At 39.5% G+C, this 24,377-nt stretch overlaps 1 protein-coding gene across 10 annotated transcripts in view; it reads left to right on the forward strand.

Moving 5' to 3' along the window:
• Positions 1-24,377, forward strand: part of LOC129764714 (supervillin) — a 776,186-nt gene that overhangs the window by 254,096 nt on the left and 497,713 nt on the right. For all 10 annotated transcript variants that reach the window (XM_055764104.1, XM_055764101.1, XM_055764103.1 and 7 more), the window contains one exon: positions 9,643-13,726. In XM_055764104.1, coding sequence (XP_055620079.1) covers positions 9,733-13,726 — 3,994 coding nt within the window. In that variant the 5' untranslated portion in view covers positions 9,643-9,732. The remainder of the gene's footprint in view (positions 1-9,642; positions 13,727-24,377) is intronic.

Raw genomic sequence — 24,377 nt, forward strand, 5'->3', positions numbered from 1 at the left:
AAACAGACTGATATTTTGCATTTTCTAGCGACATCCCGGATTTATATGTCCGACTTCTATTCTGCCAAATCAGTTTTGGTCATCATCGGTTCACTGTTACGGCTACTCTTTTCCTCTTTTCGGCCATTGGACGCTTCTTGAAGATGTTTTTCACATGGGACATAGTAGCATTTGCGATGCAAAGCTTCTTGGTGATGAATACATGAGAAGCCTCCGAATTTTCATCATAATTGCACACATTTTTTTCGCGGATGATTTACTGACATGATTAAACTTGACAAATGAAAACAATACAATTCTAACTAGTTTTAGTCACGATTTCAGAACTCTTTACTCACACGGTTGAAAATACACAGTCAAATTTATTTGTACAAAATTTAATCGCGTACAGGTCGAACTCGATTATATACTGACTCGAAGATATGCAATTCGATTATATAGATTTTTCGACTCAATTATATACAATTTGAACAAATATTTATTTATTTCCAATATAACTTATTTCAAGAAAAAATGTAATGATATTTGATTGGGTATTAGAAATACAGTGGAGTAAAAATCGTGATTTTTGAAGATTGTAATTGAATTCTCATCCGACATTGTTTATTCCGATATTGCAGCGAAATTGAGAAAAATGTTGGATGGTAAAGAACAAATTGTAGAGCGGTTAGAGAGCTTAAATTTGATTGATATAAATAATCAAATTTTTGGGTTAAAATTTATAATAACACCTTCAAAACCACTATCTTTAAAGATTTTCACTTCCGAAATGTTATTAAAATCTACTAATGTTGATGTTTTACAAATATATACTGTAGTTAATTTACTCATTTTTCTAATGGAAGCCACAGAATCGTCCTACGTAGCGTACTTTTTAAGCAAGCAACTCTGTTATTGTTGAAATTCGAGCATGTGCGTAGAAGGATTTTTTATCAAATATCGATCGTTAACTCCTGAGATATTCAGGATAAATTTATTTTTTTCATGTGAGAAAGGTGTTTTCTGATTTTAAGGGAATGAATCAAAAATTAAATTCTTCTTTTGTATTCAAAAAACGAAAAATATATGTTTAAAAAACAAATAAAAAAAAGTTCGACTTGGTTATATGCACACACATAGTACTAGCTGACCCGGCAAACTTGGTCCCGCCCAAAATTTGTTTTTTGTTATCAAATCAATTCAAACATTCACGTTTTCTTGCTAAGCGCAAGTTCATGAGTCCAATCGCAGAACTGTTCATTGTTGATCTTCTAATCGACACCGTTGAATTTACCTTTTACTATAAAATTCCTAGTAACTCTACCAAAACTCATCATTATAATATCAGATTATTTTCAGACACAATTCTCGTTCAAGATTTTTCAACCACTTGCAAATAACTTGTTTCTCCGTTACATGGAATAAATGTTTGATACAGAAAATATGATAGAATAGAAGACAGACCCCTCCCCTCTTCTCCCCTTAGAGAAGGGGGGGAGAGTGTCTATTCACCTTAGAAACGTTTCGTGCCTCCTCAAATCTTCACAAATTTAGCTCCATTTGCTTGATTAGTTTTCGAGTTATGCAGAAATTTGTTTTTCATTTGTATGACAGCCCACCTTAAGAGAGGGGGAGGAGTATCTAACCACAATAGAAATATTTATTGCATCCTAAAACCTCACCATGTCAAATTTGGTTTCGTTTGCTTGATTAGTTCTCGAGTTATGCAGAAATTTGTATTTCAAATAATAAACGTTTTGCCATTAGAAGTTTCCTTTATTATAAATTAATTAATTAAATCAATACAAAAACAGTTAACTAATATCATGTAGCAAGTAAAAAACAAATTGTTAAAAATGTCTTCTTATTCTTCTTCTTCTTCTTTGTTTTAAAAAGGCTTTAAACTTTCCAGTTCATTCGCCTTTAATTAAAAATTTAAAATTATCATCTTTGTTGAAAATTAGTCAGGCAATCTTTTCTAGCGATTTCGTCTCTCTTCCACTTGGTGGCGAACCAGAGATGTCAGGTTTGAAGACATGTCTTCATTTTGAACACATTTGATTTTGTGGAGACATTTTGAAGACATTATGAAATATGTGACGACATTTCAGTATGATAGCGTACGTGGAAAACATATTATTTCCATGAAATTCTAACTAGTGGCCCAAAATATCGTCAAAAAAGTAGGGCTTTAGTCTCAGCGAACGAAGCGGTCTGAATACATATTGTCTCTAAAAGGCATTAGTTCTTTGCGCTCGAAAATTCTAATGGTTGGGACATTGAATTTCTATTATTTTGGCCCTACTATACAATAGATTAACCAAGATCTTTTGAACAACCACTTCACAAATCGATGTTTTCCGGTAACATACCTTTTCTAAAATTAATTTCATGGTTATGGTTTGAGTTACAACCAAAATTTCAAAGCTGAAATAAACAAATAGAGTTATCACAGTTCCGTTTTTGTGTGAAGAATTTTCCTCCGATATTATGGTGATGACTTTCAAAAAAAATCACCTGGCATCCCTGCGACGCACAACCACTTGCATTCTTGCAAGTCCAATGTTTATATTATATTTCATGAAAATTTAACAGCAAGAATATAAATATGACAATTATATTGCAAGTGGTTTGTGTGGTGGTTGTCTCGTTTCTAATACATTGGGTTTAGCAGTAAAACATGTGCTTTCTATATTTGTTTATAGCTTGCGTAATGAAACACGGCATACCTGAAAATTTTATATGCGTTGCTCTCAAACGAGCAATTTGTGTGACCAACTAGCCCCTCTTTATATAAAAAAGAATATTCATGAAAATTCAATAAAAATAATTTTAAAAGCGATTTCCATTAACACTCAATGCTAATACGTACAATAAACCTTTGTTTTACGTTTGAGCCGATTTTTTTCATTGTTATTAACCAGTTTTAGAACACATTTTAAAATGCGCAAACCGTGGATGATTTTTGGCAAAATCGGAACCATGTCCGTATTTTTTAAACCTACTTGATAAAAAGATTTTCCAATTTGCTTTTTTATTTTGTATCAGAAATTCGCTATTTTTCATCCATAGATCGCTAATTTTTTAAACGCTCAGATTCGAAGATATCGTCACTGACCAACTTACCCCTATGACCGACTAGCCCCGCCCTGCCCTATGCAGTGAAAAAAAAATCAGAGACTGTTTATAATCGTGTCCGCCCGGTACATCCTTTAGTATGTTATCGTTCCCTTTTTCATTGAGCATATTTCTTTTTCAGAACATGTGATACTCACCCATTTCGTTAATGGCACTTATTTCCTAGAGGAACTTCGCCGTTTCAACGTACTTTTATTAGTTGCGTAATTTTTAAAAACAGTATCTACAAACTGCGAGGAATGAGTTACTCTTTTAACTCGTTTTGTGTACACATCGTAGCAGGAATTTGTTCCACGATAGTGAGTGTCTCTGTGGTATAAGATGTGCTATCTACGCTCAGTTTCGCTTGCGATTGCCCGAACATTTAATTGTGATACGTCGTTCGCTTTTTTCTTGACCAAAATAGAGAAAAAAAAAAACTCACTCCAACAAGTAGTTATTTCCAAATATAGTCAAGATATTTTTGGGGCTACAAAAAAAGGAATGCTTGGTTCCCATTGGTGTTTTCTCACATGATATTTGGATTTATCCACGAGATAATAGATGAAAACGGACGATAACATATCTGCTACATAGATTCGAACATCTTTTACATCATTTACATCTTGTATCCTCCAGCGCCCTCTCACTCTATTGTCTTCATTGGATTAAAAACTGTAGGTATATCAATTAGGCTTGTCGAAGATCCCCTTTGATGATCTAAATCGGGTAGTGGTCACTTCCATCGTCTGCTTTGTTCCACCTTAGTCTACCTATCAAGTCGCGACTGACTGCCGAGATGTTAATGGCTGAATTGTTACCACATAGACAGAAGGTGTTGGTACTATCGTTCAGTACCGAGAAATCTAACGCTTCAAAAGATCGGCGATGTTGATCCCCCTCACATCTGTTGTATGTTGTCTGTTTGATGAACATTATTATTATAGAACATTCTTTTAACCCACATGGTCTCTATTTATAACTTCAAGCGTTGGACTGATTCTGTCCTGATTGGGTAAGCCGATGATGGAATATATAATATTCTTGTTGAGTGGCTCCAAATCGATGGTCCACCGGCAACAAGGGCCTCAATATTCTTATATAAATCACAGTTTGTCCGCGGAATATAGAAACGTAAGTTACACGTAGACTGCACAAAATATGGATTCACGATTTTAACTGTTAATACACCGAAAATTGAAAAAAAAATCATTAACCATTTTAAATGAGCTTCAAAATATCACAATAAGTAGCGATGGTTCTCAATAAACAATGCATTGGGAACTCCAATGAATTCTCGCGTAACTTTTGAAAAGGTCCTATGTAACAAATGTAAACAAATCGAGTTAATGGATGCGCGCTATTAGTTTTCAATCATTGAATGCATTACAAAAACAATCGTTCACGTATCTATCTTCTTCATCTTTTAATCGCCGATGCAAAAAATATCCAATGTACAGATTCGGATTTTAAGCACTCGGCTGTTACTTCAGACGCCTCTTTCCACCGACGCTCGAAACGTCCGAAGTAACAAAGCAATCAAAACAACACGAAGTCGTACTTCGGTCGTTTTGAGTTTTTGTTTCTTTCAGGTGTTGTTATCTATGTCAGTGCAATTCAACGAGTGATGACAATAATAATCTGTCTTTAGAATGAAATGCTGATTTTTTTTTTTTAATTCGTTTATTTTTACAGGCTCAGTTACTTAAGTTTAAAGGAGCCGAATTCTTAAATATAATTTTAAAACTATATATATAAACAATTTTCTTACATCTATGGTTAGTAAGGTGGAAAACCGATTACTCGCGGTGTACTCGAGTTTAGGAGGGTGACATATTTTTAGGAGAAGGATGGGATATAAGGAAATTGTAACAATGTTGATGAACACTCAATTTATAAATCTATTCGTATATCTATAGTGTATTTACATTTCAACTTATTCTACTATTTATAGCAAGGGGACGAATTACCCGCAAAGGAAGGAAAGGAGGGTATAAGGATGTAGGGGCAATCACACACGAAGATCTATAGCTTTAAGGAAAACATATATATGGGACATGTAATCAAGGTCTAACCGAGCCAACACATCTCTCACCGGCACATTGGGCTGTCTTCCTCGGGCCCGAAGGGAGTTTTTTAAATTCGATCTGGCGACCAGATACACCTCGCACGACCAAACAATGTGCTCGATGTCGTGATAACCTTGGCCACAAACGCAGAGATTGCTGCTGGCAAGATTGAAACGGAAGAGTAGTGCATCTAACGAACAGTGATTGGACATGAGTCGGGAGAAGGTGCGAATAAAGTCCCGACTGAAGTCCAGACTTTTGAACCACGGTTTGAGGCTAACCTTAGGGATAATCGAGTGAAACCACCGGCCCAATTCATCTTCATTCCACTTGCGTTGCCAGTTAGCGATGGTATTTTTGCGGACTAAAGAATAAAATTCATTGAAGGCGATTTGACGCTGATAAATATCGCCTTCAATTGCACCTACCTTTGCTAATGAGTCAGCCCTCTCATTACCCGGAATGGAGCAATGTGAAGGGACCCAGATAAAGGTAATGACATAACAGCGTCTGTATAAAGCACTCAAAATTTCTCGTATTCTCTCAAGGAAGTACGGCGAGTGCTTTTCCGGCCTCACTGAACGGATAGCTTCGACAGAGCTAAGACTATCCGTTACAATGTAATAGTGTTCAACAGGTCGTGAGGCGACGCTGTCCAGCGCCCAATGAATTGCTGCCAATTCAGCAATATACACTGAGCAAGGATTCTGAAGACTGTGTGAGGTGCTAAAAAATTCGTTGAACACTCCAAATCCTGTGGACTCGTTTATAGTGGACCCATCAGTAAAGTACATATTATCACAATTGATACCCCCATACTTTTCATCGAAGATCGTTGGAGCGATCCTCGATCGTTGGTAATCTGAATATCCATGGATATCTTGCTTCATGGACAGATCAAAATGCACAGAGGAATTGATGTAGTCAGGGAAACAAACACGGTTGGGAATATACGAAGAAGGATCAACCTGCATGGAGATGAATTCATGATATGAACTCATGAATCCGGAGTGAAAATTTAGCTCGATCAGCTGCTCAAAATTTCCGATCACCAATGGGTTCATGACCTTACACCGGATGAAGAACCGAAGAGATAATAAATTGAAGCGATCTTTTAGTGGGAGTAGGCCTGCCAAAACCTCGAGACTCATGGTAGAAATGCTGATGTTTCGATTGTTCTTCAGTAGTTAGTTTCAAAATCTTATCGTGAAACGTAATATGTCCAATGTGCAAACAGGGGCAGTCAAAACGTCCAATGTAACATTTTTCGCTCCGAGGCTTCAAATTTAAGCTCAAATCACGGAACAACTGTTACGATTGGTTTTTCAAAGTTATTATTGACTGCTAGTGGTAAAAGTAGTGATAAAGATCGATACCTTTTAAAACAATTCGCGGAATAATGTTCGGGTCTTCAACTTCATTTTTCTCGTGTTGACGAAAATGTTACATTGGACCTTTTCAAAAGTTACGTGAGAATTGTTTGATTCGCGTTGACGGCATTTGCTTTGTATTCCGAATTTGGGAAGCGACAATGACAATAATGGATTCCCAGGTGGAATGAATACACATTTAAAATAATAAATATGAATGAAAATTTACTTTTCCCAATAAAATTATATCTATTATTATATCTTGAAATCACTTTTACCTCCAAATGGTAGAAAAATCCTCTGCGGAAATTTGTCTAAAAATAATGTGAAGAAATAACAGAAAATTTAGAGAAAATAGGTTAGGGTCAGGACTAAGTGCTTTAAATAATTAAATAACGTCAAGTGAAAATTTTCATTCAAATTTTAGCAATTTAAAGCTGCCTTCGGGACTTCTAATCTAATAGAGGATAATTTGGATCCTGAAGTCGAATGTCATAGTGGTCACTTCCATCGTCTGCTTTGTTCCACCTTAGTCTACCTATCAAGTCGCGACTGACTGCCGAGATGTTAATGGCTGAATTGTTACCACATAGACAGAAGGTGTTGGTACTATCGTTCAGTACCGAGAAATCTAACGCTTCAAAAGATCGGCGATGTTGATCCCCCTCACATCTGTTGTATGTTGTCTGTTTGATGAACATTATTATTATAGAACATACTTTTAACCCACATGGTAATACACAGAAAGTAACGCAACCTCGATACCCCTCCAACCCCCCTTTTCGCGTTACGTAATTTGTGCACGACGCCTAAGTAGACGTTAACACTGTATACTGTATCGTGAAATTGGATAAACAAAAGATTTCCACTAAACGGTTTGGAAGTTTTGTACTGAGAGCGACAACAGGTATTGAATATAATTTGGGGAAATTATTTTTCTGTACCAATTAATGTTTTCGTCATGAGAAAATAATATAAATTTTTATAACATCTAAAATTACATTGGAGTACAATAGCAAAGTTTCAGATTGAATACGAGGTGAATTATTTACAAATTTCTGCTTTTTAACTGGGCTACAACCCAGTTAACGTTGACCCAGTATAAAGCAGTCCAGTAAGCGAACGACTACTGTACTTATAAGATCCAATTTAATTCTATAATGTGGTGCAATATTCTGATACGCTTGTAAGACGGCCACAGTCGTTATGGGAATAGCGTGGTTGTGTGGAATAGCGTTACAACCCAGCCGACCGTGATTCAATCCCTGTTTCCCGATTAGATATGAAATTATTATTTTGGAAAAAATTATTCCTCCACTAGTGGTTTGTTTAGTTTGTTTATTTGTGTTTGTTTGTGAAATGGATCTGAACTAGCTGTTGGGTGTCAGGTACAAGAGAGAGGTTCGAGAGGTTCATCTGTCACTAGATTATGTGTGAAGTTTCATGGCATTTCGTTTATTTAGTCACAGTTGTTTAATTGTCACTACATGAGCAGTCGTATAGAAAATGGAAAAAGAGGTATATCGTATTTTCAAAAGAACAAGTGGGATACATTTTGCACGACGTTTTGGACTTGAATAGCTATCCGCGCGATGGGTGCCGCGTTTGCTGACCGTCGACCTAGAACAGCGGCGGGTTAAAGATTCAACAGCCGGTTTGGCGTTGTTAAAGCGTAATCGAGTGGATTTCTTTCGACGTTTTGTGACAATGGATGAAACATGGATCCATTACCACACTCCTGAGTCCAATAGACAGTCCGCAGAGTAGCAATGAGGCATATTTGAGAAACTATGTTGAAGAATAAATACAGTTTTGCTCAAAAAACGATTATCGGAATAATCTTCGGAAGAAGTGGCATTTTTGGTGAAATACTACTTCATTGCAGACTTTTTTCCCAACTCACACGGACACTGATGACTTTAAAAATATCATCTTGGTATCGCTTAAATAATGAAAGTCCTTTTGTTTCTATAAAAAAAAGAAGTGAAAATGACACACAAAAATATCACTTTTGTTCACTATTCCACAAATATCCACTGCACGCCGTCACATTTTACATACATTAGCGGGATTTATTCATGATAAAATAGGTTTAAACAGATAAGAATATATCTAATGTATAGAATCGAGAAATATCAACAGTTATTGACGGTCAAATTATTTCATAAAAACGTGACATGTTCTCAGATTTGGCACCCTTGGTGAAGGACGGTTCTTTAATCTCATTCATTCATTTTTTTAATGTAGCTTCAACGCAACTTCAAACAAATCGTAGGCAAAATATGTGAACTTCACCATGAATCACAGAATAAAAGCGGGATATTTACAAAACAACAATAAAAAACAAACAGACACGACACTCGCATTATCATTAGACGCATCGGGTGTGTGTGTGTGTGTGTGTGTGTTTGATTCTGACTAATGAGATTGCTGTTCGTTCGCCATGACTCTTATCTAATCTCTGTCCCTGCTCTTGCACCCACGGGGACTGACTGACCTTCAATCCATTAGGCACGACTGAATCCTCGAATCGAATGGAGTTGGCGAAGAAAAATAACGAGTCAATTTCCTTTTTCACTAATCAATAAATCTTTATTTTATTATCTTGGCATGTTTTTTCTGATGTGTTTAGTTTTCATGCGTATTTTATTCTTCAACTTCAACGAATTCAGCATCAAAAACATCTGCATATGTAATTCTCACATTTTCATACTTTCTAATGGCCTAATCCATTCGATTTGAATGTTCCTCTTACGTTTTCGATAGGTTTGTCTCTGTGAATCTTGCATGGCAAAGTCTTAAATTTCAATTATCTTCGGCTTTTCATGGTTTCAGAGTAAGTCTATGTCATCTTGTACTTTTCACATAAATTTTGTCGTAGTATGTGTCTTATAGGTGCGTTTCTGTAAAGTAAAACGATATTTCTTTACAATGACAATATTTGATATAGCATCCTCATTTTAAATAGATTTGTTTTCAGCACTGATTTGTTCATCAGAACGTGTTTAGTAAACAATCTCTCAAAACTGTTATTTGCCCTTTAGAAAGTATACATTCCTTCCCCAATTGAGTTACTAATGTTTGCCCTTCTCTCTTCCCCCGCCCAGACTGTTCAAACGGCATCGTCCTGGAGGCCCCAGCTGCCCCTACCGAAGGACATAACCTTGCATGTGCAGCAGCAGCAACAGAAGCAGGACATGGAAAAGTCCTCGAAGAAGGACAAACAGGAGAGAAAATGGTCGATAGGGAATCTGTTCCGTCGGAAGCAGAAGAAGGACCAGCAGCAACAGCAGGAGTATGACTCGAGCTCCGAGGAGGATCGTAAGGCCGGTTTTCTACCGCTAAAAGCTAACCGAACCCAGGCGGTGGTCAGCCAGGGTACACTCAATGGGAAGCGCAAGAAGCGCTCGAGCAAGTTGCAGGGTACTTTTGATCACATTGTGGTCAGTCCCAACCAGGGGAACACGTATGGATTCAGAGAAAGTGATAGCGTGAATTCGATCGATAAATATGTAGTTTCTATGGGCACCGGATCGCTGGATAGGAAATCTCGGAAGGATCACGGGAAACCGAAAGAAGCTGGGGATTCATCGAGCGACGAAGAATCGCTTCGGTCTTCTTCAATGTCCAGGTTTAGGAGTGACGACAGTTTGGGGAATCACAGTGGAAGTTCGAATCGGAAATCGCGAACCGCAAGGACGGAGCGATACTTGAAGAGAATGTCGAAGGACGAAGAAGGTAGTCCGGTAAACAGATGGCACACACAGCCGGTTCCGGCGAGTATGGTTCACGGAAGTATACAATCAATGGATAATGCCCACCGAAGGGTACATGTCCATTCGGCACAACAGGGTCTGAAAAATTCATCTAGTCTCACCAATGTGCCTCATCTTTTTCATCCTCACAATCCATATACTCAACAGCAGATCTATCAGATGAATCCCTCTGCCACATATGAGAACAGTTTTTACATCCAGAGCAAAGCAGATTCTATGCGGGAAGCAATTCGAAGCCCACCACCGGTGCCACCCAGAGATCCCCGTAGGCTAACAATTGGACATCCGAACGACGTTCGCCCGATTTCGTATACCTTCGATCGGTATCAGATGCAAATGCAGCCGAATGGAAACATCTGGCAGCCAAACGGCAAGTGTGTCAGCGACGATCGTCTCTGGGGTACAAACGTCATCGCGAAACAGCAAATATCTCCCGCACCGAACTACATAAATCCACACGCCAGCACGCCACCAAGACCGGCTTCGGTTCAACCAGAACCAGCTCAGAAACGTTATATTTCACGTCACCCCCAACAGTCTCCATCCACGCCGGATCAACGTTATGTCATAGTTTCGCACCATCAACATCACCAACCACAACAACAGCATCAACAGCACCAACATGCACAACATCAGCAACAGAGTCACCCACAACCACAACAACAGCAACCCAAAAGGCCGGGCGAGTACCGCTACGTAACCGACGTGACCCCAAGATCGCGGAAACCGATCCAAATCCAGGATCGCACCTTCGAGCCGTATCAGCCGCAATCCACGGCGACTCAACGTACGCCAACCCAATCCAGCCAGCCATCATCAACGACTGTCTACATTCGTACGCGCCCACTCAAACCGGCAGCAAGCCCCGTAGAACAGGTTCAGCTGCAATCGGAGGCTCAGGTCTTTTGGCGTGGAACTGACGATGGGCAGAGCGCACCGCACGTCCGACGACACCGAACTTCCGCTGACCGTCGGCAACAAGTTCCCGACTCGAGCAACCGCTCCATGTCCACATCCCGTACGCTGGAGATCAAGAACCGCCGGAATCAGGAGCTGACAAGTGAGCTCAGTAACCTCCTCGATACCGGTGGTAAGCCGGAGAAACAAGAAGACGTAACCAGGGGACGACTGTACTCGCGACAGCCAGGACAGGAAGCCAAGGAGAAAAAACCCGCCACCAAGGAGAAGTCACGATCACCAACGGCGAACAAATACGAAGAGTACGTAGCCAAAACGATCGCCCACTCGACGCAGTCTGCCCCCGTTCCGACTTCTACCTACAGAAGAACTAGCTCGGAGCGTGAGACGAAAACTCCCACCAATTTGGGTCACGCGAAGTTCCCTCCTCCACCACCGCCACCAACGCGAGGTATTTCCCGGAGGCACTCATACTCCGAGGATGAGGTTGCTAAGAAGAAGAAATCAGCGAACTTGGAGGAGGCCATCAATGAACTGGAAGCCATCTACAAGAGCTTGCGTTTGAGTGACGAAGATCTCCTCGATCGAGCCGAGCTACGGGACGTTCCAACGCCAACGATTTTTAGCGAACAAACGAAGGCTGTCTCTGAAGAGTACGATGATGACGAGGAGGAACGCCGCAACTCCGAGCCGGACATCCAGCTGGATGATTTATCCTTCCGCAGCATCAAACGAGCGAACGAAACGATCAAGGCGCTGGATGTGCAACCTCCGTTCGGTATTCCGCTCGGGCCGATTCCACCTCCACCAAATAGCGACTACCTGAGCGTGCAGACGGCGAAACCTAGCAAGCCACGGTTCACACCGAAGCGATCACCCGATTTGGTTGCGGATGATCTGGCCTACCGCCAGCTGCGCAGGGATAAGGAACTCCAGCAGAGTTTGGATCGGGTCAACTATGTTGCTGGCGCGGGATCGGAGAGCGGTTCGGAGAAAGCCGCCTCCAGTGTTGTGGAGGATATCCGGAAGAAACGCAACAGTCACAAGCTGTCCTCGAACACGCTTTCGTCCAATATCTACAATCTGATTCAGAGGGACGCGGCGAAACCTTCGGGTGGGAATCTGAAGGATTACTATCAGATCGAGGTGATTAGCAATAGTTTGACCCGGATGGGAACCAAGGAGGAGGCGGATGTGGCTTCGGGCTTGGTTGTGGTACCGAAGGGTAAGCACCCGAAGTCACCGAAGAAGACGTCGGAGCACCGGCCGAAGAGCGGTTCACCGAAGTTGACCGGCGGAGCCGTGTTCAATTTACCCTCGACGTTAAAGTCGAGTTCGCCGAAGGCGGATGGCACGCAGAAGGCCAAAACAAGCCCCATAATTGTGGGCGCCAAGCACAAAGCCGAATTCGAGGACATATTGAATGCGATCGCGCAGGAAGCGAAAAGCACAAGCGAGAAACTGGGGATGGATTTGGCGGAGCTGCGCAAGGAGACCAAGTCGGTTTCGAACGGGACGAGTCCGGAGACGAAGCCCAAGAGTAAGGTGATCGCGCCGATGGAATCTTCTCCGGCGGGGAGTGCGACAAGGAAGTCGTCGAGGGCCAGTGAGGAGCAGAACGCTGGGGAGGTGGCGGAGACGGCGAAGTATTGCCAGGAAATGCTGAAAAATGCGGTTGTCGAGGTGCCCAAGTTCGACAAGGAGCGACTTGTCGGGGATATCGAGGATACTTCCAACGCGGCCATGTTGTGCCATGGAATGATCAACCGGGTCCTGATGGTACAGCAGCTGGCTCCGGCTAGCGAGGCGCCGGAAAAATCGGTGCTGTCGCATCTGATCAAAGAACTGACACCGGAAGAAGACGGAAGTGAGTCGACATTCAGTACACTGTCGAGACGTTGCCAGGAACAGCTGATCGAGTTGGAGGAGATCAGGGAGGAGGAAAAGTCGGCGATCGACAGGGATTACGCGAGTCTTGTGGAAAGTATTAAACCGTTGGAGTCCGATTCGGATAAAAAATCAACCGAAGAGGAGATCGATTTGATAATGAAGGAATGTGGCATCGAATGTGATGATGTTCGGGATACCATTCCTCCGGCACCAGCGCGTCAACCGGGAAACGTAAGACTGCTGGAGGTTCCGAAAAGTAGCAAGGAGTCCAGTCTGGAGTTGAGTGATGCGCAGGGTCCCTTCTCAACGGCCAGCGATCGTAAGTCTTCCAGCGAGACGGAACAGTTCCCAAAATCTTCCGACAATTTGCTCTCATCGAGCGATTGTCTCAAGTCCACTAGCGACCAGCGAAAGTCGAATTCTTCCACTGCGAGCTCAACCACCACCGCTCCTCCAGTGGTAGAATCGACGCTCGCCGAGGTTATACCTGTCCCTGCAAGATCTGCTGCACGGATGGTTACGTCCCCACCGTCGGACGCCGAGTCCCAGTACAACTCGTCCGAGGAGCTGGCGATGATTTTCGGCATCAAGAGTCCAACACCGACAGGTAAAGGTCATCATGTGTGTAGCGAAGATTCATTGTTGTGTGCATCAAATAAGCATGGCGTGTCCGCTACTACCACTACCAGCACCCCAAACACTAATACCACTACCTACGCAAACACCAACACTAGCAATACTAGCGCTAACACTAGAATTCACGAGCTGGATAGTTTCTATCGAACCGTTAGCTTCGCCCATGGCACACATCTAGACACTATCGTTGAAGACCTGCATGAACTAGAGCTCGAGTCCTGCGAAACGTTCGACTGCGCGAACGACGCTCGGCAGCTGACGAATCCGGAGATAGAATCCACCACTACTGATTCCGGAAACGTTAGTCTGAACGATTTTGGCAACGAGTACACGGCCGAGCGGCGGGTTACCTTTGTGAACGAAATCCAGATCTGTGCGGGATACCCGTTCAAAAGTGAGGTTCGCATTCCGGAGATTTTCGTAGAGGAGGATTCAGAACCAGAGTCCAGCGGAACGTTCGAGAGGGTGAATGAAGACGAAGTTGACGAGGGCGGCGAAAGGAAAGAACCGAAGCCAATTGTTGACGATCCGAAAGTCGAATCCCTGGTGGAATTCGAGAAACACATCAGAGAGCAACGAGAGCAATCCGAAAAAACGAATCAGTCGTGTTTACGAAGACGAACGAACGCAGACGAGCTGGACAGCGGGTCAAGACCGAGCGGTAGCCAAGAGGACAGACCATCAAGCACCGAGAAACGCAGCGGCAGTGGCATCGTACAATCGCAGCATGTCGTGCTGGCATGTGCCTATGGCTTAGCCAATAGTAACGTTGACTATATCACCGTCATTGCTATCATCATTGCCGTCATCACATTATTTGCACTGATAGTTCTATAGTTTTCAAATCCCGAGCAAACTTAGCTAGAGTCGCATTCCAAATACCAGCCAAGAATAGGTAATCTACATTCCATTTCATTCCATCACTGCCCAAATATGCACGGTTGACGTAAGTGTCAACATGACCAAAATCTACTTTTTTTTTTAAACTACTGATTCACATTCTTTACCATGTTATACATACGGCAAAAACATGGTATGTTTGTTCGAAAATAATTCAGAATTATTGAAAAGGACATTTTGACATAACAGCCATTTGTACGCAATAATGACGCCACTCCAAACAGATGGCAATTCGTTTGGAAAAGGACAGAGTTAACCATATTTATATAGGTTCCAGAGACATGACTGAAACAAGTTCCGAGGCCATATACAAGAGAAACCCTAAACTTCACAGTATGCATGTCAAATTTGGTAACTTTCCACTAGCTCATTGACAGTCACTTCAAGTTTGTATAAACTCACTGAGGTCACCCAGTGAACATATTCCGGATTGATTGTCGCCGGCGAAAGTGGACTTTTTCGATCTGAATGAAACCCAATCTTGGGCTGTATCCCAGCAAACATTGAATCGTACAACTTGGCACATTTTGAGTCGTATATAAAGTAGGACTGAGTCACAATCGTAAATAATGTCAATCAACGCATACAGCGTGTATATTTAAAATCGCATAAAATACAAAAAGTCTGATTTTATTTATCGTGACAAATTCAGTTGTAATTGGGTATAGCAAACATCGGTTTTATGATCGTAAAAAATGAACTAATCGTCATCATATATGCATGTCAGGATACAGGATACATGTCACATAAACGAACGTATAATTTGAATCAATGTAGTACTGCGAAAAATCGTGTTACATGCTGTGGAATATCATTCAACAGTAAACCGTATTAGATCGTTATTGAGGACATATTACTTCATATTATGAATTCGACGCATCATGATTGCTAATGTATATTTCAAAAAGGATCTATGGTACAAGATGCGGTCATTTGTTCACTAAGTTGGATAGGAGAGCGTATATTATAACAATTCAAGGATGCATCAGGTATATCTGAAATCGTATAAAATGCAGAAACACGATGTTCTGTGTTATTGATGAATTAAGTCGTATATCGGTACCATCCTGACATCGCGATGTGTGATCTTATATACGTTAGGATTGGGCGATCTTGAATCCATATTTAAAAGATCTATCTTTTCCTATTCGATTTTCGATTTTTTAGATCTATTCTTTGTGATCCGGAAAATCGCGAAAATCGATCTTTTTAATCTTTCCGACCGTTTTGATCGTACTAAATTCCTTGCAAATTTGTTTTTTCATTGTTCTTAATCTCACCAAAAATCACCTAATGAACATCGCATTGGATCGATTTCAAGGTTGTCAAATCGTCGTAAATTTAGAAGAAGCGATTTTGTAAGTTTGTTCATTACAAAACAAGTGATTACAAGTTATATTTACACCATCACATTCACTAGGTTGACAGAGAAAATAGTGACGAAATTGAACGGTAACATAAGGTCTAGCTGAAGCGTTCTTTTCTTGAACTTGGACTTGGACTACTACCAACATTTTGACTAAATGCCAGACGCATAGTACGGTATTTAGTGGAATTATGGTCAGCGGAGTTCTGGATGGAAAATCAGTTGCTGAATTTCTCATAATAATTTTCAATTAATTTATTCAATTAAATAATTCCATGACGGTACAAGATGAACACCCTGGAAAATACAATTTAAAATGCGTTTCATGTTTGAATTGAAACGTGAAATGTTTATTCATTGTTGAATGAAAAACAACACTCATATAGAAAAAGTAAACAAATTGGAAAAAAAAGCATTCGATATTTCAAAGATTCTCTGGTACCGATGTAATCAGTGAATCGATCCCTACGCCGTTCAGAAAATCGATCTTTTTGTAAATATAACCCAAACCTAATATACGTACTACGCCAAACTAATTTTATGTAACATTATCATGTGAAATCACATATCAGTGTAACATGTATCGTATATCGGTATATAAGGTCATACATAATATGACATATTCGTATATCGCCTCCACTTTTGCATGTATATGCCAGTTATACGCATCATATATCGCTCAAATGTGGCTTGAGTGTACGTATATCGCCCCCAATTATGGCATTTTTTACGATAGAATATTTGTTGAGATGAAAGAGAGAGGTTAAACACAAGCGTTCAAAATTTTGCATTCTCTCAACAAGTTCAGCGGTATTCATTTGCTATTAGCACTAGTTGTTTGTCTATGTCTGTAATAAATCGTATATACGTACGACAATAGTCGAATGAGATGAAAACACAGATACTATATGTATCCAACCCAATTCGCAATCGTTTGTCATGCATGTATATCACCTCCATTTTTGAATGTATATGCTATTGTTATACGATTTAATGTTTGCTGCGATCAAACTAACTAATTACCCAGCAAACATTAAATCGCGTATATAAAGCATCATATATCCAATATTTTGGGTGATATATTATGCACCTAACTGTCATATACATGCAAAAGCGGTGGCGATGTACATACAAGACATAGGCTTGTGAATTAGTTTGAATGAATGAACAATTTATATATGTACCTCATGCGACTATTATACGAATATACGAATTACTATAGACAAATAAAGAAAAATAAAACACCTATTTCCGGTGATTTTTCGATTTTCAAAACGCTCAAATCTTGCCGCTTTGCGCCACTCTCTCGTAAATCCGATTGAGCTGCTATTTTGCATAGGGTGTTTTTTCGAAGTGGTGAACATTTTGTGTATGATAACTTTTTGAAATTGTTGGGCCGATTTTTTCCCATACATTCATTGGCACCCCAATATACATATATGATGTTGATAAAAAAGATTTTACGAAAGTGTATGTCATAAAACCGATTCTTGCTATACCGGATTACGACTTAATCTGTCGTGACAAATAAAATCGAGGTTTTCGCATTTTATTCGATTCTAGATACACACGATGTACACTTTGATCGACATTATATATCATTGTAACTTATTCCCACTTCTTTGTGGCTTAGAATATGCCAAGTAATTCGATTTAATGTTTAATGCATTATATATTTCAAAATTTGCATGACATGACTGATTTACAATACAACTATTCTAGAAGCCTTTACGAGCATCTTAATTTTTCGGTAGATCGATTCAGTAGTCACCGATCTCCTTCGGCATGAAATCAACAACATCTTCTCAATAATCAAATCTGTTATTTTTGAATGCCATATGGCTTAGTTTGTCGTTGTAATTTGTCCAGTACATTGAACGAAGATTTCGAAACTTTCTTCTGATGATTCTTCGTAAACAGTTCAACTATCGATGTAGTCATAGAGATAACTCGTTCCAAAAGATTCTGTTGAGAAGATGACTTAGCCATCTTTGACTTATTTTTAGGTTATTCAAAACTGTTTGTTTGAATTGAAATGTGCATGTACAGTAAATGAAATCTGAAGGTTATATTAGCAAACCTTCTGTTCAATTGTGTCCCCAGAGTTTTTGACACACACCCAGCAAAGTATTGAACGCTATGGACGAGGAACATGGAACGCTCACCACGAGGAACATGCTTCAGAATTCGTTCTACCGGCGCGTGGAATAATCTAGCTGACATGTAGCACAGTGGCGGCGAGTCGAACCGGGTCGCACCCGGGACAAAAGAGTTGATTTGCAAACCTGACCCCTCCGACTAACTTTTGACCGTTAATATTTATAAAATAGACTGATTATTTCATATAAATTATTCACAGTCATGATTATTCAGCTAGAAATAAGAAAAAAACGCGTTTTCCCAATACTGTGTGAGTGTTGGTGGTTACGTCAATTATGTATATTTGGGCAGATCATTTGCCGTTCCAGCGGATTGCATCATTCGTAATTATTTTACATTCTGTTTAAGATCAAGATCAAAATTTCGCACACAACCATCCGCCCAGAGTCAGTCCACGAAACGCTTACGTAACTTGCTTAAGTGTAAGTTCCGATGAATGACGTTTTTTGTTTTAACCCAATCTAGCTGCACCCCGTTCAAATGTTTATGTTTTGCTCCAACGCCAATCGGCCAATGCCCACCCAACACACGCGTGCGTGTCTGTGCCGAAAAACTGAACAGTAACAAATTTTATCTCTAATTACCCTGAATCCAAATTTTCCAGCTAGCTAGTAGCGATTATCGTTTCACGCGTTGCAATCAATTAGAGACAGAAAATTTGTTTGTGTGCTATGTCGCAAGTAGGTGTGCCTCACTCGATCTGAACGGAGAAGAGCGGCTGCGCCTCCGTCTATCGATGTTCGATTTTGCACGTCTCCAAACCTTATCCTAAATTACCGCTTGATAGGCTCCGCCCAACCCTCCAACTGTGACCTATCCATTTTCCATTTCCTTAAATCTTTCATCACTTTGGGCAACCGTCTCATGGCGGACAATTTGGATTCCAGAGAGACGTGTCAAAATCTGGACATCGCCAAGACGCTTGACGGTTTAGACTGTCAGAATAACTGACGTTTGTAGGGTTCTCGCCGTCAGAACAACACTTCATCATTTTTTTCTTAGTGTAAGAGCTATCATTTCCCCTGATATCTGTTCTGTGTGACAAATTGTAAATTTTGTAGAAAACAAACCAATCGCTATTACTTAAGTACCCTTTATATAACCACCATTTGCTAGCCATTAAACTGCATCATGTGCCAATGAGAAGATAATTCTATTTTGTATATCATTCGCTCTCACATCCTCAACGCCCTACTTTAAGTGTAACACTATTTTGAAAAATGATTTAAATACATCAACGCTCCCCTCCTCCCCTAACGTAATTGTGTAGATTAACAGTTCTTGTTTCTTCGACAAACGCAACTATTCTATTTTTAGACCTTCGCTAGAGTTAGAATAATCCGTTTCGGGTTCTCCCCATGCACCCTGAAAAACAAGAACGCGTAACAGGTGAACGGCTCGCAACAAACATCGACAAAGAATGCCAAAACAATCCAATTATGACACACTCAATGACACTTATGTGAAAAATGTACACACAAGGGAAAACATAGTAGCCTGTAGATTTAATCGTGTATCGGTTTGTGTAAAAAAGGGGTTCAAGTTCACCACGAGAGGAAAATCATGAAAGAGGACGTAATTTTATAGTGTACATAAATACAACTATGCTTAACGCGTTGACAGAAGTTACAAGGATAGAAATAGTAAGTGAGAGCTCGTCTTCCGGCGAAACAAGAAAGAACCATATTTATTCAGTGTCAACCATCACGAGATGTATTATATTATACACATATATTTACAACGAAAACAACACTGTTTTATACGACGAATGTAACATTTTAAAACTATTTTACTTCCAACTATTGGAGAGCACCAGCAGGCAAAAGTGCAGCTTATGGAAATGTATCTATATTTGTTCGTTGTTAATTGATCACTTTGAATAAACAATAAAGTATCGTACCTACCGGTTGTTTGTTTGATTTATGTCGTTTGCTTAGCAATTTGGATGCGATCTGATGACAGGAGGTTGTTCGCACATATACATTGTAGATGTCTCATAACACACATATAATAATAACAACTCATCAACAGTTTGTTTTATATCACAATGGTAGCAACAAATTCATCAATTCTCGCTGTACAATTTCCTGCAGATTCGACCACCTGAGCATTACCAGGTTCATGCTTTCACTGTGTTGACAAACGCTAAACAATCCCGCGCAAGCTTCCACCACTCCAATTCTACTCAACCTTCCAACCTGTCAACTGTTAATTTTCCAGCTGAACGCCAGGATTCCACTTCCAGCCATCTTTCCTCACCAACAACTCTGGATGACCGACCCGCGACGGACAATCGAGGCTCGGGAGGAATTCAAAACCTGTGCTTCTGTTTACTCTGAAACGCGCGAAAGTTTCGGGCATCACTGCCGTTTAGTGTTAGAGCTTGCATTTCCTTGGGTATTTATTTAGTGTGACACATTGTATAATCCTTTTTGATGAATTCATTTTCAAATGGCTCAGCAACTTGAAGTATTAGTGAGCCGAGTTTAGAAAAAGCCTCTGTGAGTGGAACAAGGCAAATGTTCTTTCTCAAAAAAGGTTAAAAACCATATTCACTCACGAGACGCGACATGGAACTAGGACACAACACTTTAAACCCTCTCTTACTTTCTAAAAACGTAGCAATATAGATAATGATTATATGAAACACCAAAAAGAATTCATAATAAAATATTCCATACCCTTCAAACTGTGTACACCGTGTCCAATATATTCTCATATACCTTTTTACCTCGCAGCAGCGCATTTTTTCATTGGTGTAATCATGCACTATTCTTACACAAACTATTGATGAATCTGTTCGATTGTTTTCATTCAGTGTCCATTATTTATCAAGGATGAAAGAGTTTCGTCCTGGGGTTACAGAAAAAAAAAGTTACAGAAGGGTTGTGTCCGTGATACGCCCGCATGACTGACGTAGGATGACGATAGGCTATCTGTTTCATACTGATTTTGGGCATCAAAAAACTAGATTAATAAAATCTTTGACAAAAACTTGGAGGTCCTGAATTGTTTGTTCACTCCAATAGTGTTACAATCGAAAGACGAATCTCTATTGTAGCATATCCGAAAAAGTACTTGAAACCATCGAAAACCAGAGCAGAGGGTCCAAAGCCCCTAAGGAGGATGAATGTAATAGCTGTTATCTATGGTAATATAATTTTTCCAAAGTATTTTAATTTCATCAATTTCCTCTAGCCGTCAAAAAATTGAGCGAATGCTCTGATAAAAATATACGTGGAATTAGGTAGCTGATTCGGAATATTTCAGGAAGTGATAGAGGATCATATTTGATTTTCTACGCATTTGGTCAATTCTCAACTAGAGTTGTTGAACTTAGAAAGTTCGCTACTTAGAATAATTATGTTACTCATTTGAAAGATAAGAAAATTTTGCGTGTAATGCAGTTGTAAAACACTTACATTAATGGAACCAAGGTAAGGATGAAACTAAATTTTTGTGCTTTTATAGGTTTTTATAAATTTTCCATGATAATAATGATTGTTTCTATCAACCAAATTGAAGCTGTCCAACCATTCTACAATTCTTTCCTTGACACTACACTGTTATCTTGCAAAAAAAATGAAGTGATTCAGTGAAGTGATTCACAACATAATTCATGCACATTTTTCTCAAATGAAAGCAACTGAATCGTGCTAAGTAGCGTAATTTTTAAAATAAAGTCAGTTTAAGGCAAAAAACGGTCTCAAGGAAGAGTTCAATCATTTTTTCGTAGATTAGATCTGATCATAAGCGTGGAAGATTTTTTTCATCAAATACGATCCTCTATCACCAGAAATATTTCGGATCAGCTACCTAACAACTTGTATATAACAATATTTCAAACAGATATAATAGTTTTCGATATTCTATTTAATTTATGAGAAAGTTTTCTCATCAGTTTAACCCATTAACGACCAATTTGTAAAGATTAATTTTTCAACGAACTCCATTGGTGTAATTTTGATTATTGGCGTTACAGAAACCCAAACCTTGAAGAATTTTTTTCCGTCCTTTCTTTTTCCGGAAAATGACAAAAAACCGAAAAATCGGCAAACAAAAACATTAACTAAACCTACATTTATGTAGGAGGATCAATCCAATGGTTTTTTTTTTCTACATCACAATGTGTGTTCTTTTATCAAAGTAATACTGTAATAAAGTTTATATATTTTTGCATTTCAGAAGGTTTTTTTATTAGGTTATGTGAGGTTATGTACTTTTCGCACATAGTTGCTTTAATCCGAATTTATTGTCCAATAAAGTTATACAAAATTGAATGAAATTTATGGTAAGTGATAGCTAAGAAATTGAGCTATCATTTGATGCCAAAACCTTACCATATGGTAGCTTTCCAAAGCCATGAAAAATTATCAAAGTTGCTGTTCGATTTTCCGAACGCTTGGCCTGAAATGGGTTAAACATTTCTTCATGTTTTTGAGGAATCAATTAACTTTCTATTAAATTAATTGATTTCTCAAAAACTTATTTCAATCGGACAGCAGATTTCAAACCAAAAATGTACAAATTTTTAAAAAATGGGGAGAACCGGTTCTGCGACTGATTAATTTGGCGTTAAATTGTTCTTTAGATAACTGTTCGAATTTGATAAGTGGTGTTTTGATAAGGATTTTAGCGGAGGAAAACCAAAGAGCAATACAAAAAACTTTTCGGGCAAGGTTAGGCGTCGTGCACAAATTACGTAACGCGATAAGGGGGGGAGGGGGGTCAAGGTTGCGTTACTTTCTGTGTATTAGAGATATGAAATTGCTTTACGTAGGGGGGAAGGGGGTCCAAAATCGGGATTTTTAGCGTTACGTAATTTGTGCAGGACGCCTTAGCAAAAAATCAGTGAGTCGTGAGTTTTCTGATGTATACCGCGATTCTGCATTCCGCCGGATTTACATTCCGTTCGAAACCATTATTTCGTTCGAGATATAATTTTGCATTCTCTATTTTTTGGCCCATTTAATGTTCAAAGAGAAACAGATTGAACGAAGTGCAAAAACTACTTGAACGGAATACAGAATGGAATTTTATCAAGTCGATCGAAATACAGAATAGTGGTAGTTTTTCTCCGCGAGCATTTTGGAAGCCGTCTAGACACTCAATGAAGAATTTTCAATAAGCAGTTGAAAACATATAAAATATAAATTGAAAATATTTCTAATACGCTATTAGTACCCTCTGAAAATTCCCGGAACTATTGCAGAAAAAATTTCGCATTGCGCTGATGACTTAAAGTATTATATCGCATTATATCGAAAGTACATGCGTTTCAAAATCGCTTTGAAATTTCGACCCTTTACCCCTCAATCCTTTATCAAAACAAGATCTTTAGATATCAGTGCATGAACTCTACTCCATTTTTTCTTTTCTTGAAATTCTTTTTAATTTATAAAAAAAAAATTGTAAGGGGTTGTATCTAGGACACGACCGCATATTTTCGACGTAGAACTACGCAATTATATTATGCAATCCACTTGTTTACCCACTCGAATGTTATTCTAGAATGCATCGAAATTTCTGTAAAAGATTATGTTCTTCGTAACAAGTAAATTTGATGAACGTCCTTTACGTTTGATATGATGGCTAGTACTACCAAAATATGTGAACGGATGAATTGTCAAACGATCATTGTATATTACATTTCCCTCTGAAATTATTGCACATATAATGTTAACGTGACCCCGTGGCTGAGTGGTTAGCGTCATAACTAACATGCCGGGTGTTCGGGTTCGATTCCCGTTCTGGTCGGGGGAATTTTTCGTCAAAGAAATTTCCTCCGACTTGCACTGTGATCACGCGTATTCTAGAGCTTGCCACTCAGAATGCATTCAAGGCGTGTTATTTGGCATAGAAATCTCAACTAAGTATTAATAAAAATGACGCAAGTAATACTACGTTGAGACGGCGAAGTTCCTCTAGGAACGTTAGTGCCATTGAAGAAGAAGAAGAATGTTAACGTAGTTCTCGAGCCGCAAAATTTCATTCACCTCTAGTATCTGAAATGACGATTTTGCCAGGTTTTCTCAGTTCAAAAATACGTTTCAGGGAAACATACCGGTCTGCACAACGACAACCGAGTACAAAAGTAGTCAACACCAAAAAATACCCCCGACTTGCATGTATTTGCAGAGCGGATTCCCCCAGACGCATTGATTTTGCAGTCCGTGTTAGGGAAACACAGCTCGGG

Source organism: Toxorhynchites rutilus, chromosome 2, assembly GCF_029784135.1.
Source record: "Toxorhynchites rutilus septentrionalis strain SRP chromosome 2, ASM2978413v1, whole genome shotgun sequence".
NCBI lineage: Eukaryota > Metazoa > Arthropoda > Insecta > Diptera > Culicidae > Toxorhynchites > Toxorhynchites rutilus.